Source organism: Theropithecus gelada, chromosome 1, assembly GCF_003255815.1.
Source record: "Theropithecus gelada isolate Dixy chromosome 1, Tgel_1.0, whole genome shotgun sequence".
NCBI classification, from domain to species: domain Eukaryota; kingdom Metazoa; phylum Chordata; class Mammalia; order Primates; family Cercopithecidae; genus Theropithecus; species Theropithecus gelada.
This window is the reverse complement of record NC_037668.1, coordinates 76,337,799-76,352,833: the sequence shown is the minus strand read 5'-3', so window position 1 is coordinate 76,352,833 and position 15,035 is coordinate 76,337,799. Positions and strand designations below refer to the sequence as shown.

The 15,035-nt window shown below is 37.9% G+C and overlaps 1 protein-coding gene across 1 annotated transcript in view; it reads left to right on the top strand.

The window, feature by feature from the left end:
• Positions 1 to 15,035, top strand: part of SPATA6 (spermatogenesis associated 6) — a 176,806-nt gene that overhangs the window by 56,805 nt on the left and 104,966 nt on the right. The window contains exons 4-5 of the mRNA XM_025369904.1: positions 7,073 to 7,114; positions 8,638 to 8,762. Of these exons, the coding sequence (XP_025225689.1) occupies positions 7,073 to 7,114; positions 8,638 to 8,762 (167 nt within the window). The remainder of the gene's footprint in view (positions 1 to 7,072; positions 7,115 to 8,637; positions 8,763 to 15,035) is intronic.

The window sequence follows — 15,035 nt, the reverse complement described above, 5'->3', positions numbered from 1 at the left end:
CCCTCCCTTCCTTCCTTCCTTCCTTCCTTCCTTCCTTCCTTCCTTCCTTCCTTCTTTCCTTCCTTCCTTTCCTTCCTCCTTCCCTCCCTCCCTCCGTCCCTCCCTCCCTCCCTCCCTCCTCCCTCCCTTGCTCTCTTGCTCTCTTGCTTTCTTGCTTTTTTCCAGGTCTTGTTTTGTTGCCCAGGCTGGAGTGCAGTGGCAGTCTCAGCTCACTGTGACCTCTGCCTCCCAGGCTCAAGTGATCTACCTCAGCCTCCCAAGTATCTGGGACCACAGGCACATGCCACCAGGCAGCTAAGTTTTTTTATATATATATATGTTTGTAGGGATGGGTTCTTGCCATGTTGCCCAGGCTGGTCTTGAACTCCTGGGCTCAAGCGACCCTCCCGGCTTGGCCTCCCAAAGTGCTGGGATTATAGGAGTGAGCTCCCATGCCCAGAAATTCATTTGATTTCTGATGAAATTTTATCGTATGCTCAGATATTTTCTAGAAGACAGGATTTTGCTTTGTGCTTAATCATTATAATTATTGTAAGGTCAGTCAAGTTTCATAGAAGCCAAAATCATATTAGTACCACTTCAGCATTTTCCCTTTTTTGTTCTTCCATTTATTGATAATGAGATTAGAAGAAGCATGATGTATTCATAGGATATATTGTGTTATTTGAGGGGTGATAGAAAACTCTTTTTAAGCAAAAGTTGCTTATCCAGTGACCTATGATAATAACTAAGATTAGTTTAAATATTTTTAAATTACCTGTACAGACACAATTACTATAAGAGAATATAGAGGATTAAGAAATGCATAAAATACAGACCCTTTGTTTAAAAGAACATCAGTTGCAGTAAAAGAAGAATCAGGTATGTAACTATATAATCAGAATCCTTCCATAGGTGTCCTGGCTTTGAGGAGGTCAGAGAACTATTGTATGAATCATTCACATGGATGTTGATGTTGCTCAAAATTATGACAAGTCTTAAGTTTGAGAGGCAGATTAGCCAGTTAGATCTTCAATGAAAAAGTGGTAGTGGCCATGAGTTTACGAGATTGCAGTGAGAAAGGATAAACAGTTGACAAAACCATGTGGCATGAGATTAAAAGGAGATGATTGATTTCATGGTAAGAATCTATTGCTTCTACTTCTCTCTTTGTAAAACCTTTTAAAAAAATTTTAATGATAAAATTAGTATTGTTCAATGTATGAAAGGTAGGAAATATGAAGATATTCTGAAAAATTTAAACATTTATGTGATTAATATTTTGAGTGAGGAATTTGAACATTTTAGTAAATCTTATGGAAAAATCAGCAAAGAACTTTAAAACAACAACAACAACAAAACAGTGTATTGAGAACTTTCATGGTGGTATGTTTAGAGCACACACACACACATATAACTTTGTCCAGTTGAAAACATTTTAAAAACCTTTGTATTAGAAAAATACTCATAAATACACAAAAGTAGACAAAAGAGAATAATGAAACCCCCCATGTACTCAAATCTTAGTTCCATAATTATCAACACATGGCTAATGTTGTTTTATCTGTATCTCCTTACTTCATCGCCTATTTTCAGATTATTTTGAAGCAAACTTCAGACATCATATCCTTTTATCTGTGGATATGGACATCTAAACTCTAGGAACAGTACTATATCACATCTAAAAATGAGCAATTTCTTATCAAATATCCACCCAGTTTACATTTCTCTGGTTTTTGTTTTGTTTTTTGTTTTTGAGATGGAGTCTCAGTCTGTCTGTTGCCTGGGCTGGAGTGCAATGGTGAGATCTCAGGTCACTGCAACCTCCACCTCCCAGGTTCAAGCAATTCTCCTGCTTCAGCCTCCCAAGTAGCTGGGATTACAGGCATGCACCACCAAGCCTGGCTATTTTTTTTTTTTTTTTTTTTGTATTTTTAGTAGAGACGGAGTTTCACCGTGTTGGCCAGGCTGGTCTCGAACTCCTGATCTTGTGATCTGCCCACCTCAGCCTCCCAAAGTGCTGGGATTATAGGTGTGAGCCACCTCATCCGGCCTCCCTGTTTTATAATTGTTAAAATAGTCTTGTGTTTGAATTGAGACTCAGATATCTAAGTTCCATACATTGTGATTGGTTGATATCTCTGAAATATATATTTTTTTCTGTTAATTTTCAACTTCTTTAATTATACATGATAATGTAGATACTTTTCTGTGTAGCAGTCTAAGCATCTTTCATTCAGTATTGTTCTAGGTATTTCACATTTAAAAAACAGATTATAACGTTGTTTCTAATTGTTGCTGTTACATAAAAATACATTTGACTTTGGCATATTATCTTTGTTTTAGCAACTTTGCTATATACATTAATTTAAAAGAAATGTGTCTTTAAATTACTTTGGACATTTTGTGTTTGCATTGTCTTTAAATAACGAACATCATAGTTTCTCTTTTCTTTTTTTTTTTTATTATTATACTTTAAGTTCTAGGGTACATGTGCATAACGTGCAGGTTTGTTACATATATATACTTGTGCCATGTTGGCGTGCTGCACCCATCAACTCGTCAGCACCCATCAACTCATCATTTACATCAGATATAACTCCCAGTGCAATCCCTCCCCCCTCCCCCCTCCCCATGATAGGCTCCGGTGTATGATGTTCCCCTTCCCGAGTCCAAGTGATCTCATTGTTCAGTTCCCACCTGTGAGTGAGAACATGCAGTGTTTGGTTTTCTGTTCTTGCAATAGTTTGCTGAGAATGATGGTTTCCAGCTGCATCCATGTCCCTACAAAGGACACAAACTCATCCTTTTTTATGGCTGCATAGTATTCCATGGTGTATATGTGCCACATTTTCTTAATCCAGTCTGTCACTGATGGACATTTGGGTTGATTCCAAGTCTTTGCTATTGTGAATAGTGCTGCAATAAACATACGTGTGCATGTGTCTTTATAGTAGCATGATTTATAATCCTTTGGGTATATACCCAGTAATGGGATGGCTGGGTCATAGGGTACTTCTAGTTTCTCTTTTCTTATTGTTAAACCTTTTAATTTATTTATTGCTTTATTCCAGTGGCTCAGAACTCCAGTAAAATGTTGAAGTAAATGACAGCCATGAATGAAGTGTATGTCTTATTCTTGATCTCAGAGGGAAAGTTTCAACTTTCACCACTTGGTATAATGTTTGCTGTAGGTTTTTGGTAGAAAGCCTTTATCATTAAAAAAGGTCCCTTCTAGTCTTGGTTTGCTGAGATTTTTAAAAGTATAAATGGTGGTTAAATTTTATGAAACACCTTTTTTTTTTTCTCTTTTATTCTGTTCATGTGGTGAATTATGCTGCATTATTTTTGAATATTAAACCATATTTGTATATTAGTGGATTTGAGTTCATAATGTTTTGTTTAGGATTTTTGCATCTCTGTTCATGAAATTGATTGCCTGTCCTTTTTCTTTTCTTGTAAGGTCCTTGTCGGGTTTTAGTATCAAGATTTTGCAGGGCTTATAAATAACTTGAGAAGGATTCTTTCTTTTACTGTTTCCTAAGAATATGCACATCATTGGCATTTTGAAAATAAATTCACCAGTGCAGTTATCTGGCTTACTGTTTTATTTGTTGTAAGGTTTTAAATAAAATGTATGTATTTGTGTGTATTTGTATGTGTGTACATGTAAACACATACATAAATATACACACACGCACACATACATATGTGAGTATTCACTTTTTCCTATATGTTATGTAAATGTTTTCTTTTTGTAGGAATTTGATTTTTTTCATATATCATTATTTTGAAGCAAATCTCATATATCCTTTTATCCATATATATGGATATTTCACTCTACTCAGGACAAGTTTCTGAGGACAAGTCAGATGTATTTCTTATCTTTGCTTTTCTATAGGTTCAGTATTTTTTCCCTTTGGCTTCTTTCAGGATTTTTTATTTCTTTTCAATTTTCTTTTTCTTTTCTTTTCTTTCTTTTTTTTTTTTTTTTGAGATAGAGTCTCGCTCCTTCACCTAGGCTGGAGTGCAGGGATATGATTTTGGTTCACTGCCACCTCCACCTCCCTGGCTCAAGTGATCCTCCTACCTCAGCCTCCTGAGTAGCTGGGACTAGAGGTGCGTGCCACCATGCTCTGCTAATTTTTGTATTTTCTGTAGAGACAGAGTTTTGCTGTGTCGCCCAGGCTGGTTTTGAACTCCTGAGCTCAAGCAATCCACATTCCTCAGACTCCCAAAGTGCTGGGATTACAGGTGTGAGCTACCGTGCCTGGTGCAAGAGTTTTCTTTTGTCTTTGGTTTTCTGAAGTTTGAATATGATGTGCCTAGGGATATTTTGGGGGGGGCATTTATTCTGCTTGCTGTTCCCTGACCTTCCTGTATTTTGGTTTGGCATCTGACACTAATTTAAGGAAATTTGTTGTCATTTTTGCTTCAGGCACTTGTGTGTGTGTGTGTGTGTGTGTGCGGTTTTTGTTTTTTTTTTTTTTTTTTTTCCCAGTTCATCTCTTTCTGATATTCTCATCATGTGTATTTATACCTTTTGTTGTCATCTCAGAGGTCTTGGATATTTTTGTTGTGTTTTTTTTTTTCAGTCTTTTTTTTTCTGTTTGCTTTTTAGTTTTGGAAATTTTTGTTGTGATATCTTTAAGTCTTAAGATTCTTTCTTCAGCCAATCCCATCTAATAGTGAGTTCATCAAAGGCATTCTTCATTTCCATTACAGTGTTTTCAATCTATAGTATTTCTTTTTTATTTGTGAAAGTTGTCAGAATCAAAGTCAAGTCATCTGTGTTAAAAACAAAAACAAAAACAAAAAACACCAAAAAAACCCCTGACAAATAGAATGGGGAAAGACTATGAGGGGAGGATTGTCACACTTGTATGCCTGATGGCAAAACTGTCATAAAAGACTCTACAAAAATCTCAGTCTTACACAAAGGCCACCGCAACCTAACCCAAAAAATACTTGCATGAGCACATCTGCCCAGCAACTTCCTGTCCAACCTTGGACTGTCATCACCCTTGTTATTGATACTTGTAGCCAAGACTAATCATTTCAAAACAATTATGTAATTTTTCTCACATTCCCTTTAAAACCCTTTGTCTGCCTTTGCCTCCCTGGATGCACATATAGTTTACTATGGCACCTGTATTCCCATTTCAATGCCCTATTCCTGAATAAATATTATTTTCTTTAAAGAGCCTCTTGCTGTTTATTTAGGTTGGCAGTTTTTTTCTTAGAATGTCTATCTCTTTCTGCTTATATTATCCAGCTGTTCTTGCATGTTGTTTCCTTTTTCCGTTAGATCCCATGGTGTGTTATAGTTTTTCAAAATTCATGATATAGTAATTCCAACATTCTTGCCATATCTGACTCTGGGTCTGATGCTTGTTCAGTCTCTTCAAACTGTTTTTTTTTTTTTTTTTTTTTTTTTTTGCTGTTTAGTATGCCTTATGTAAGTATTTGTACTTAGTATGTACTTATTTGCTGAAAGCTATACTGAGTGAATGAAACTGTGGTAAAGAGCTTTTAGTAGTGTATCGGTAAGGTGTGAGGAGAGGGAGGTGTTCTACAGTCTTATGATCAGGTCACAGTCTTTTGGTGAGCCTATGCCCCTAAACTGTGACCTTCACTGGTGCTTCTGATTTTCCCCTCTTAGTTTGGACAGGATGGCTGGAAGGAGGGGCAGTGAGTTTTTCCCTTCCCCTGTGTGGAATGCTAGATGTGGTTGGAGTTGGGTATTTCCCTTCTCCCACGTGGAAGGCTAGAGGGAGCTGGACTTGGGTTTTCTTCCCACAAGTAGAACCGCAGAGCTGGCTGGAGTATTTGAGTATTTACTTTCTCTCAGATAGGTTAGGCTCTGATTTGAGCCCAGTTGATTAGGCTGTAGAAAAAGAATCCTGAGGTCAGGTCTTGTTAAGAATGGAATGCTCTGATATACTTCAAAATGGTTTCTTTTCTCTTCTCCCTGCTGGTGGAAATATGAGGGGATTTTTCTCCAGTATTTATAGTGAGGACCTAGTAGAACTCCAGGAAGTAAAACTTAACAAAAACTTGAGAGCCCAATGATTGGCTGTCTCAGGAGTTTTATCTCTCACACTTGTCCCTACTGAGCCTTCAGCAACCCTTTACTTAGAGTTCAGGCGACCCATGCAGAGTTTCACTAGTGATGCTGGAAGTGCGCTCAGGAAGCGGAGGAAAGTCATGACACTACAAGACAAAGTTGAATGGCTTGATATGTACCATACATAGAGGGCCGCAGCTGTGATTGCATTCCATTTCAGACAGACAATTTATCTTGTAAGCAGACAATATAAACTTATGGTATCAATAAATACGGTACCATAAATGTGTTTTCTCATCCTTAGGATTTTCTTAATAACATTTTCTTTTCTCTAGCTTACTTTATTGAAAGAATACAGTATATAATAACATATAGCATAAAATATATGCTATTCAACTATGTTCCTAGTTACGCTTCTGGTCAACAGTAGGCTATGAAGATTTTGGGAAGGAAAAAATTATACATGGATTTTTGATGATACATGTGTTGGTGCCCCTAACGCTCAAGTTGTTCAAGAGTCAATGTACCTCACTGTACTCACCACTCTACTTAAGAAATAGACATAATTTATATTTATAAAAGTATACATTAGGCTGGGCATGGTGGCTCAAACCTGTAATCCCAGCACTTTGAAAGGCTGAGGCGGGTGGATCACAAGGTTAGGAGATTGAGACTATCCTGGCCAACATGGTGAAACCCCGTCTCTACTAAAATACAAAAAAAAAAAAAGGTAGCCGGGTGTGGTGGTGTGTGTCTGTAGTCCTAGCTACTCAGGAGGCTGAGGCAGGGGAATTGCTTGAGTCCGGGAGGCGGAGGTTGCAGTGAACCAAGATTGTGCCACTGCACTCCAGCCTGGTGACAGAGCGAGACACTGTCTCTAAAAGAAAGAAGTGTACATTATATACTAATATATAAGCATATATATAGTCTACCTAGTGATTACTTTGGCTTTTAGACACTCCCGTGGTAAATTAAGTAATTTTTTGCTATTAATTTATTTAAGGAAATTTTTCTTTAAACTTTTAGATGATACAGCAGTGTTCGAGTTGATACAGCTAGTTCCACCAGGTAATATATATTTATGTAATATATATAATATAATATATCATAAATTGATGTAATATATGATATAATGTATTACATATTGATTATACTCTATTATTTGATAAGGATATAATATAGTGTATTATATACTGATACAGTAAATTGACTTGGGAACTCATGTCAGTGACATGTTTTTTAACTTTAAAATCTCATCTTTCCAGGCCAGGCATGGTGGCTCATGCCTGTAATCCCAGCACTTTGGGAGGCTGAGGCAGGCGGATCACCCGAGGTCAGGAGTTTGAGACCAGCCTCACCAACGTGGTGAACCCCCATCTCTACTAAAAATACAAAAATTATCTGGGTGTGGTGGTGGGCATCTGTAATCCCAACTACTCGGGAGGCTGAGACAGGAGAATCACTTGAACCTGGGAGGCAGAGGTTGCAGTGAGCCAGGATCATGCCATTGCACTCCAGCCTGGGTGACAGAGTGAGACTCTGTCTCAAAAAAAAAAAAAAAAAAATCTCATCTTTCCTGCTCTTCCCAAGTTAAGAACAGTGTAAAGTTTCTATTGTTGATCTACTACGTGTAAAATGTCAGTAGACCAAAATAATATATACAGAAAGATTGTCATAAATGTCACTTTAATACATTGTTCTAAAATTGAATAGTAGTAATTGAAAATGGAAAATAACTTATCATTCTAAAATATTTTGTGACAGTCATAAAAATTGACTTTTAAGTTTTTGTGATTTTTCTAAAACTATATATTTTTATTGATAAAATAGTTAATTATCATTGTTTTCATGTGCTGCCTATTATTAGGGAAGGGAAGAGAATAAAACCTTACTTATGTAGTAAATGTTACACTTCCCTGGAGAAGGCAGAGTTAAAATATAGAGGATAGTTTCATTTCTGATATTGATTTCCGTGATTATAGATGACATCTATATTAATCAGATTTTTTTAATGTGAAAAATGGAGTGCTGGCTGGGTGCGGTGGCTCACGCTTGTAATCCCAGCACTTTATGGGACCAAGGTGGGCAGATCACGAGGTCAGGAGATTGAGACCATCCTGGCCAACATGTTGAAACCCCGTCTCTACTAAAAATACATAGCTGGGCGTGGTGGCGTGCACCTGTAGTCCTAGCTACTCGGGAGGCTGAGGCAGGAGAATCACTTGAACCCAGGGTGGGGTGGAGGTTGCAGTGAGCTGAGATGGCGCCATTGCACTCCAGCCTGGGCAAAAAGAGTGAAACTCCATCTCAAAATAAATAAATAAATAAATACAAACAAACCAATGTGGAGATGGTAACTGACATATAAATGTTGGATCAAGTTCATATTTTTGTAGTATGTTTCTGAAAAAGGAAAATGTGTTAATATTTTTAACATATCTTTATTTTAATTTTCCTTTCATAGAAAATAAACATGACCCAAAACAGGTATTTCAATAAGGCATCAGGCAATACATACATGATACTTGATGATTTTGCTTCTAAATAGAATATTTTGTTATAATTTGAATCATAGGATATCTTTCTTGTAGTGGGTGAAACACTGTCTACATATGACGAAAATACACGGGATTTCATGTTTCCGGGTCCAAACCAAATGTCTGGACATCATGATTCAAACCGCCAGGTTACCATGAGGAGGATTTCTGGCCTTCGAGTAAGTGCTTGCAATTTTCTGAATCAGTTTTTGATGGAAAATCATTGTCAGAAACCACCGCATAGCGCTTGCCATCTTAAATGTGAAGAACAAATTCAAAGTGTAATTTAGTTTACTTCTTGTTTTATAGTTTAAATCTTAATTGTTTTAGATTTCAATATGTTACTTAACCATATAAAGATACTTCTTTATAGCAATGTAAAAATGGACTAATACAGTAAATTGGTTACTTAAACATATTAAAATCTAAATGAAAATAATTTAATAAAAAAAGTGCCATTCAAAATTTTTAAAATTTTAATTGACATTCTTCAAATCTCTGTCATCCCCTTCTCTCCCCATCCCCATCCCATCTCTGTCTCTCTGTCTCTTTCTTCTCTTTATTCTTTTCTCTAAGGAATGATAACAAACATTTGAAAAGATACTCAAACTCATTAGTATTCAGAGAAATCCAAGTTAAAACAACCATATGATTTCATTTATATAGCTATAAGATTGGGAAAATTTAATAAATCTGATAAAAGTGAAAAAATTAGAATCTTTTATATGCTGCTATACCATGCGATATGGTTAGGCTCTGTGTCCCCACCCAAATCTCATATTGAATTTTAATCCCTGTAATTCTCTTGTGTCAAGGGTGGGACCTAGTGAGAGGTGATTGGATCATGGGGGTGGTTTCCCCCATGCTATTCTCATGATAGCAAGTGAGTTCTCACGAAATCTGATGGTTTTATAAGTGTTTGACATTTCCTGCTGCACATACATTTTCTCTCTCGCCTGCTGCCATGTAAGATGATGTGCCTCTTCCCCTTCCACCGTGATTGTAAGTTTCCTGAGGCCTTCCCAGTCATGCAAAACTGTGAGTCAGTTAAACCTCTTTCCTTATAAATTACCCAGTCTCAGATATTTCTTGATAGCAATATGACAATGGATTAATAGAGTAGATTGGTACTGAGGTAGTGAGGCATTGCTATAAGATACCTGAGAATGTGGAAGTGAATTTGGAACTGGGTAATGGGCAGATAGAGGAACAGTTTGGAGGGCTCAGAAGACAGGTAGATGTGGGAAAGTTTGGAACTTCCTAGAGACTTGCTGAATGGCTTTGACCAAAATGCTATTAGTGATATAGACAATGAAGTCTAGACAGGGGTTGTCTCAGATGAAGATGAGAAATTTGTTGGGAACTGGAATAAGGGTGACTCTTCCTATGCTTCAGCAAAGAGACCGGCAGCATTTTGCCCCTGCTATAGAGATCTGTGGAACGTTGAACTTGAGAGAGATGATTTAGGGTATCTGGTGGAAGAAATTTCTAAGCAGCAAAGCATTCAAGAGGTGACTTGGGTGCTGTTAAAGGCATTCAGTTTCAAAAGGGAAATGGAACATAAATGTTTGGAAAATTTGCAGCCTGACAATGGGATAGAAAAGAAAATTCGATTTTCTGAGTAGAAATTCAAGCCAGCCAAAGAAATTTGCACAAGTAACAAGGAGCTGAAGGTTAATCACCAAGACAATGGGGAAAATGTCTCCAGGGCATGTCAGAGACCTTTGTGGCAGCTCTTCCCATCACAGGCCTTGAGACCTAGGAGGAAAAAGTGGTTTTGTGGGCCAGGCCCAGGGTCCCTGTGCTGTGTGCAGCCTAGGGACTTGGTGCCCTGTGTCTCAGCCATTCCAGCCATGGCTGAAAGGGGCTAACATAGAGCTTGGACTGTGGCTTTAGAGGGTGCAGGCCTCAAGCCTTGGCAGTTTCCATGTGGTGTTGAGCCTGTGAGTGCACAGAAATCAAGAATTGAGGTTTGGGAACTTCCGCTTAGATTTCAGAAGATGTGTGGAAATGCCTGGATGCCCAGGCAGAAATTTGCTGCAGGGGCGAGGTGCTCATGGAGAACCTCTACTAGGGCAGCCTGGAAGGGAAATGTGGAGTCAGAGCCTCCACACAGAGTCCCTGGGGCAGTGCCTAGAGGAGCTGTGAGAAGAGGGCCACCGTCCCCCAGATCCCAGAATCGTAGATGTACCGACAGCTTGCACCATGTGCCTGGAAAAGCTGCAGACACTCAGTGCCAACCAGTGAAGGCAGCCAGTAGAGAGGCTGTACCCTGCAAAGCCATGGGGCGGAGCTGCCCAAAACCATGGGAACCCACCTCTTGTATCAGCGTGACCTGGATGTGAGATATGGAGTCAAAGGAGATCATTTTGGAGCTTTAAGATTTGATTGCCCTGCTGGATTTTGGATTTGCATGGGGTCTGTAGCCCCTTTGTTTTGATCAATTTCTCCCATTCGGAATTGTTGTATTTAATCAATGCCTATACCCCCATTGTATCTAGGAAGTAACTAACTTGCTTTTGATTTTACAGGCTCATAAGTGGGAGGGACTTGCCTTGTCTTGATGAAACTTTGGACTGTGGACTTTTGAGTTAATGCTGAAATGAGTTAAGACTTTGGGGGACTGTTGGGAAGGCATGATTGGTTTCAAAATGTGAAGATATGAGATTCGGGAGGGTCCAGGGACTGAATGATGTGGTGTGGTTCTGTGTCCCTACCCAGATCTCATCTTGCAGCTCCCATAATTCTCACGTGTTATGGGAGGGACCCAGTGGGAGATGATTGAGTCATGGGGATGGGTCTTTCCCATGCTGTTCTCATGATAGTGAATGCGTCTCGTGAGATCTCATGGTTTAACAAACGGGAATTTCTCTGCACAAGCTCTCTCTTTGCCTGCCACCATCCATATAAGGTGTGACTTGCTCCTCCCTGCATTCCACCATGTGGAAGTGTAAGTCCAGTAAACCTCTTTCTTTTGTAAGTTGCCCATTCTCAGGTATATCTTTGTCAGTACCGTTAAAAATGAATGAATACAGTATCTATCTTAAAGATGTATTATCTCTGATATACTAAGAGCCTTCTTAAGAATGTTTACCTGTTTGTTCATAATAGTGAAAAGTGGAAATAATTGATATGTTAGTAGGAATTTAGATAGATTAGTTGTAAAACATTTATGTAATGGAAGTAGATATTCATATACCTAAAATTAAAAGCTGCATCAAGTGACAGCGTACTCTCTATCCTTTACTATAACTTCTTTCAAGTTCTGTGGATGATTTGAAAATATTTTATTGCTGAAAGTAAGTCTTCCACGCAGAGAAACTGAGAGAAGCCCATGCCATTTCAAAAGAGGAAAAGCAAAAATTGTCCAGCTTGAAATTATTTGGATAGACCTTTAAAACTAATTTTGTAAAATATTAGAGTAGTCTGAATAAGGAGAGTGTTGATATATGAACAAATATAGTGAACTAAGTAGTATCTCCTGTAGATTTATGATATGCCCTATTCCAAGAAAAAGCAGCTTCATCTTAATGAAAGTATAAAAGTTGACTAAGTAGCAAGTCTATAAAATTATACTTTATTTGGGGATATTTCAATGTCCATTAGCGAGCTTCTGTACTATGAAAGTCTTCAAAGAGTATTTCAAGATCTGTGTGGAAACATACGATGAACAAATAATCACATTTTAAAATTATGGTCTCTTTAATGTAATTTAAAATTCTGTAGTATACCAATATGGTAATATAAACTGAAGAGTATGGAGCATTAACAGGGATTTACTTTTCATCATTTAATTTGAGTTACTTTTGCATTTATTTGGAAGATGATGGATTATTAAAACAAAAATATATAAAAATTAGGACTTTTAGGAATGGCAGTTTGAAGAGATTGAGAGTTCTTATAAAACTAGACAAAATTTTCACAAACAACAAATTCAGGATACTGGAAACTGACAAAGTAAGACAAATGAAGAAGTTTTCATGCTTGAAAAACTGCTAAAGCTTTGGGAAAAACTGGCGAGAGTACTAACATTCTTGCCTGGGGTGCTGTTATATTCTGTTTGGTAATTGAGAACGAGTTTATCTATTCTGGAGCTAGGTGCAAAAATCAGCAGCTTAGCTACCAGGGGGAACAGAATCACTTTTGGGCAGTGGCACAAGTAGTATGTCTTTGCCAGCTAACTGTCGTGGATTCAGTTGGAGCAGATGAAGAAACCCCACAGCTTTGCTAGGCAGAGCTCTAACTGGGGCAAGGATTACCTGCCAGAAAGTTGACAGGGAGGTCCTGGGAGTAAGGTAACAATAAAGGGCTGAGATAAACTCTCCACCTATTCTTGGCTGACTGTGAAACTGCCTGTCAAGGGGAGACAGTGAAAGTCCAGCCAAAAGTGAAAGCCAAGGGAGACTGAAGTCCTGGCTGCAATTTTGAATGATTTCCTAATCTACACACAGGTCATCAGTAGAGGGTAGGACTCCTATGGGTTCATTGCATGACCACTTACCTATGCATATGCAGGTGAGATTCCTAGAAAGAATCAAAGAATAAAAATACATAGAACATATATAAACTGAACACCAAATTGGCAGTTCTAAGTCTAGCCATATCTATCATTATATTTAAATACGAATAGGAAAAATGCTTCAATCAGTAGTTTGTTGCCCTGGCAGAAAACAATGCACTCCTTCTGGGAATTCTTGTGATTCTGCATAATCATCTGTAAGTCCCAGGCTATCCTCCTGAAGCCTTTACTATGGCAAGGATTCAGACAACTTTTGGGATTACATTCTGGCACTTTGATGGATGAACTGAGTAACCATTGGCAAAGCACCATAACATGGAGATATCATGGGGTTTTTGGGTGGATTAGTGTAAACTTGTAAATGGTTATAGCAGTGTCTAGCAAGTAAACACTCAATAAATGTTAGTGATAGGATGATAGCCATGAATATCATGATGGTGATGATGGAGTAGTGATGATGATAATATCTCCTGTTCTAGAATGTGAACTCTATAAAAACAGAATCTTTGACTTTCTCATCTTTGAATTTAACTCTTAACACAGTACCTTGCCTGGAGTAGGTACTTAATACATGTCTCTTGATTAAATTGAATGAATGAATTGCATCTTGTTGTAGACTTCATAGATGAACTGACATTTCAAATGGTGTGATGATTAGTTTTATGTGTCAGTTTGGCTAGATTATGGTGCCCAGTTATTTGATCAAACACAAGTCTAGATGTTATTCTAAGAAGTATTTGATAGTTGTGATTAGTATTTACAATCACTTGACTTTAAATAAAGGAGATAACTTTTGAGATTACTTTGGCAATTTGAGTGGGCCTCATCTAATAAATTGAAGACCTGAGGAGGAAAAGCTGAGGTTTACTGATGAACAAGGGATTCTTTTGTTTTGTTTTGTTTTTGAGTCAGAGTCTTTCTTTGTCACCCAGGCTGGAGTGCAGTTGCAAGATCATGGCTTATTGCAGCCTTGACCTCCTGGGCTCAAACAGGAATGTCTATAGTGATTGTCCTGTCCCTGCTGCACATGTGCACCTTGGGCATGTGTGAGGCAGATAACTTTTCTCTTTAGGTCATATGTCTTCTGATTGTGAGAAACTGTATTTTAGGAGCTGTACATAAAGAACTACACCTCAGCAGCCTTATCTATACCAGGATTTTATTTAGATGCCAACATCCTGGATTTCAGGCTGAAGTTGTACAAGGATGAGATTTTAATTCCTTCCTTTCTTTTTTCTTTTTTTTTTTTTTTTTTTTGTAGAGCATGAATGTATTTTGCATGCGAGAGAAATGTAAGTTATTTGTGGTCAGAGAGCAGACTGGTGGTTTTAAATCTGTGCACAAAGTTTTTGCTACTCCTTCATTGAAAAGGTAGCATAACTACTCTGTCCTTGAGTTTGGATTATAGTTAGTGAGTCTAATGAATAGAATGTGGTAGGGGTGACAGTGTTAGATTCTGAGACTACATCATTGTGGCTTCCTTCTTGCTTTGCTCTTGGATCATCCACTTTGATTAACTAGAGCTGCATCATGAGGACACTCAGTAGCTCTTTGGAGAGGTTTATGAGTTGCTGAATGTTCTTGCCAAAAGCTAGAAAGGAACTGAGGCTTCCAGCCAACAGCCCTGTGAATGAACCTTCTTGAGAAGCAGATTCTCAAGCTCCAGTCAAGTTTTCAGTTGACTGCAGCCTAAATGACATCTTGACCACAATTTCATGAGAAATTTCAGCACAGAAACACATAGCTCAACCTATCTCAGATTTCTGACCCATAGAAATTACGTGAGATAATAAATGTATACTGATGCTTTAAACCACTAAGTTTCAAGGTAATTTGTTTTGTAGTACTAGGTAATTAACAAGTAGATATAGTGGATATCACTATTAAGATATGGTTGTAGAAGAACACACATTGAAAAATGTAGCTTAACTAC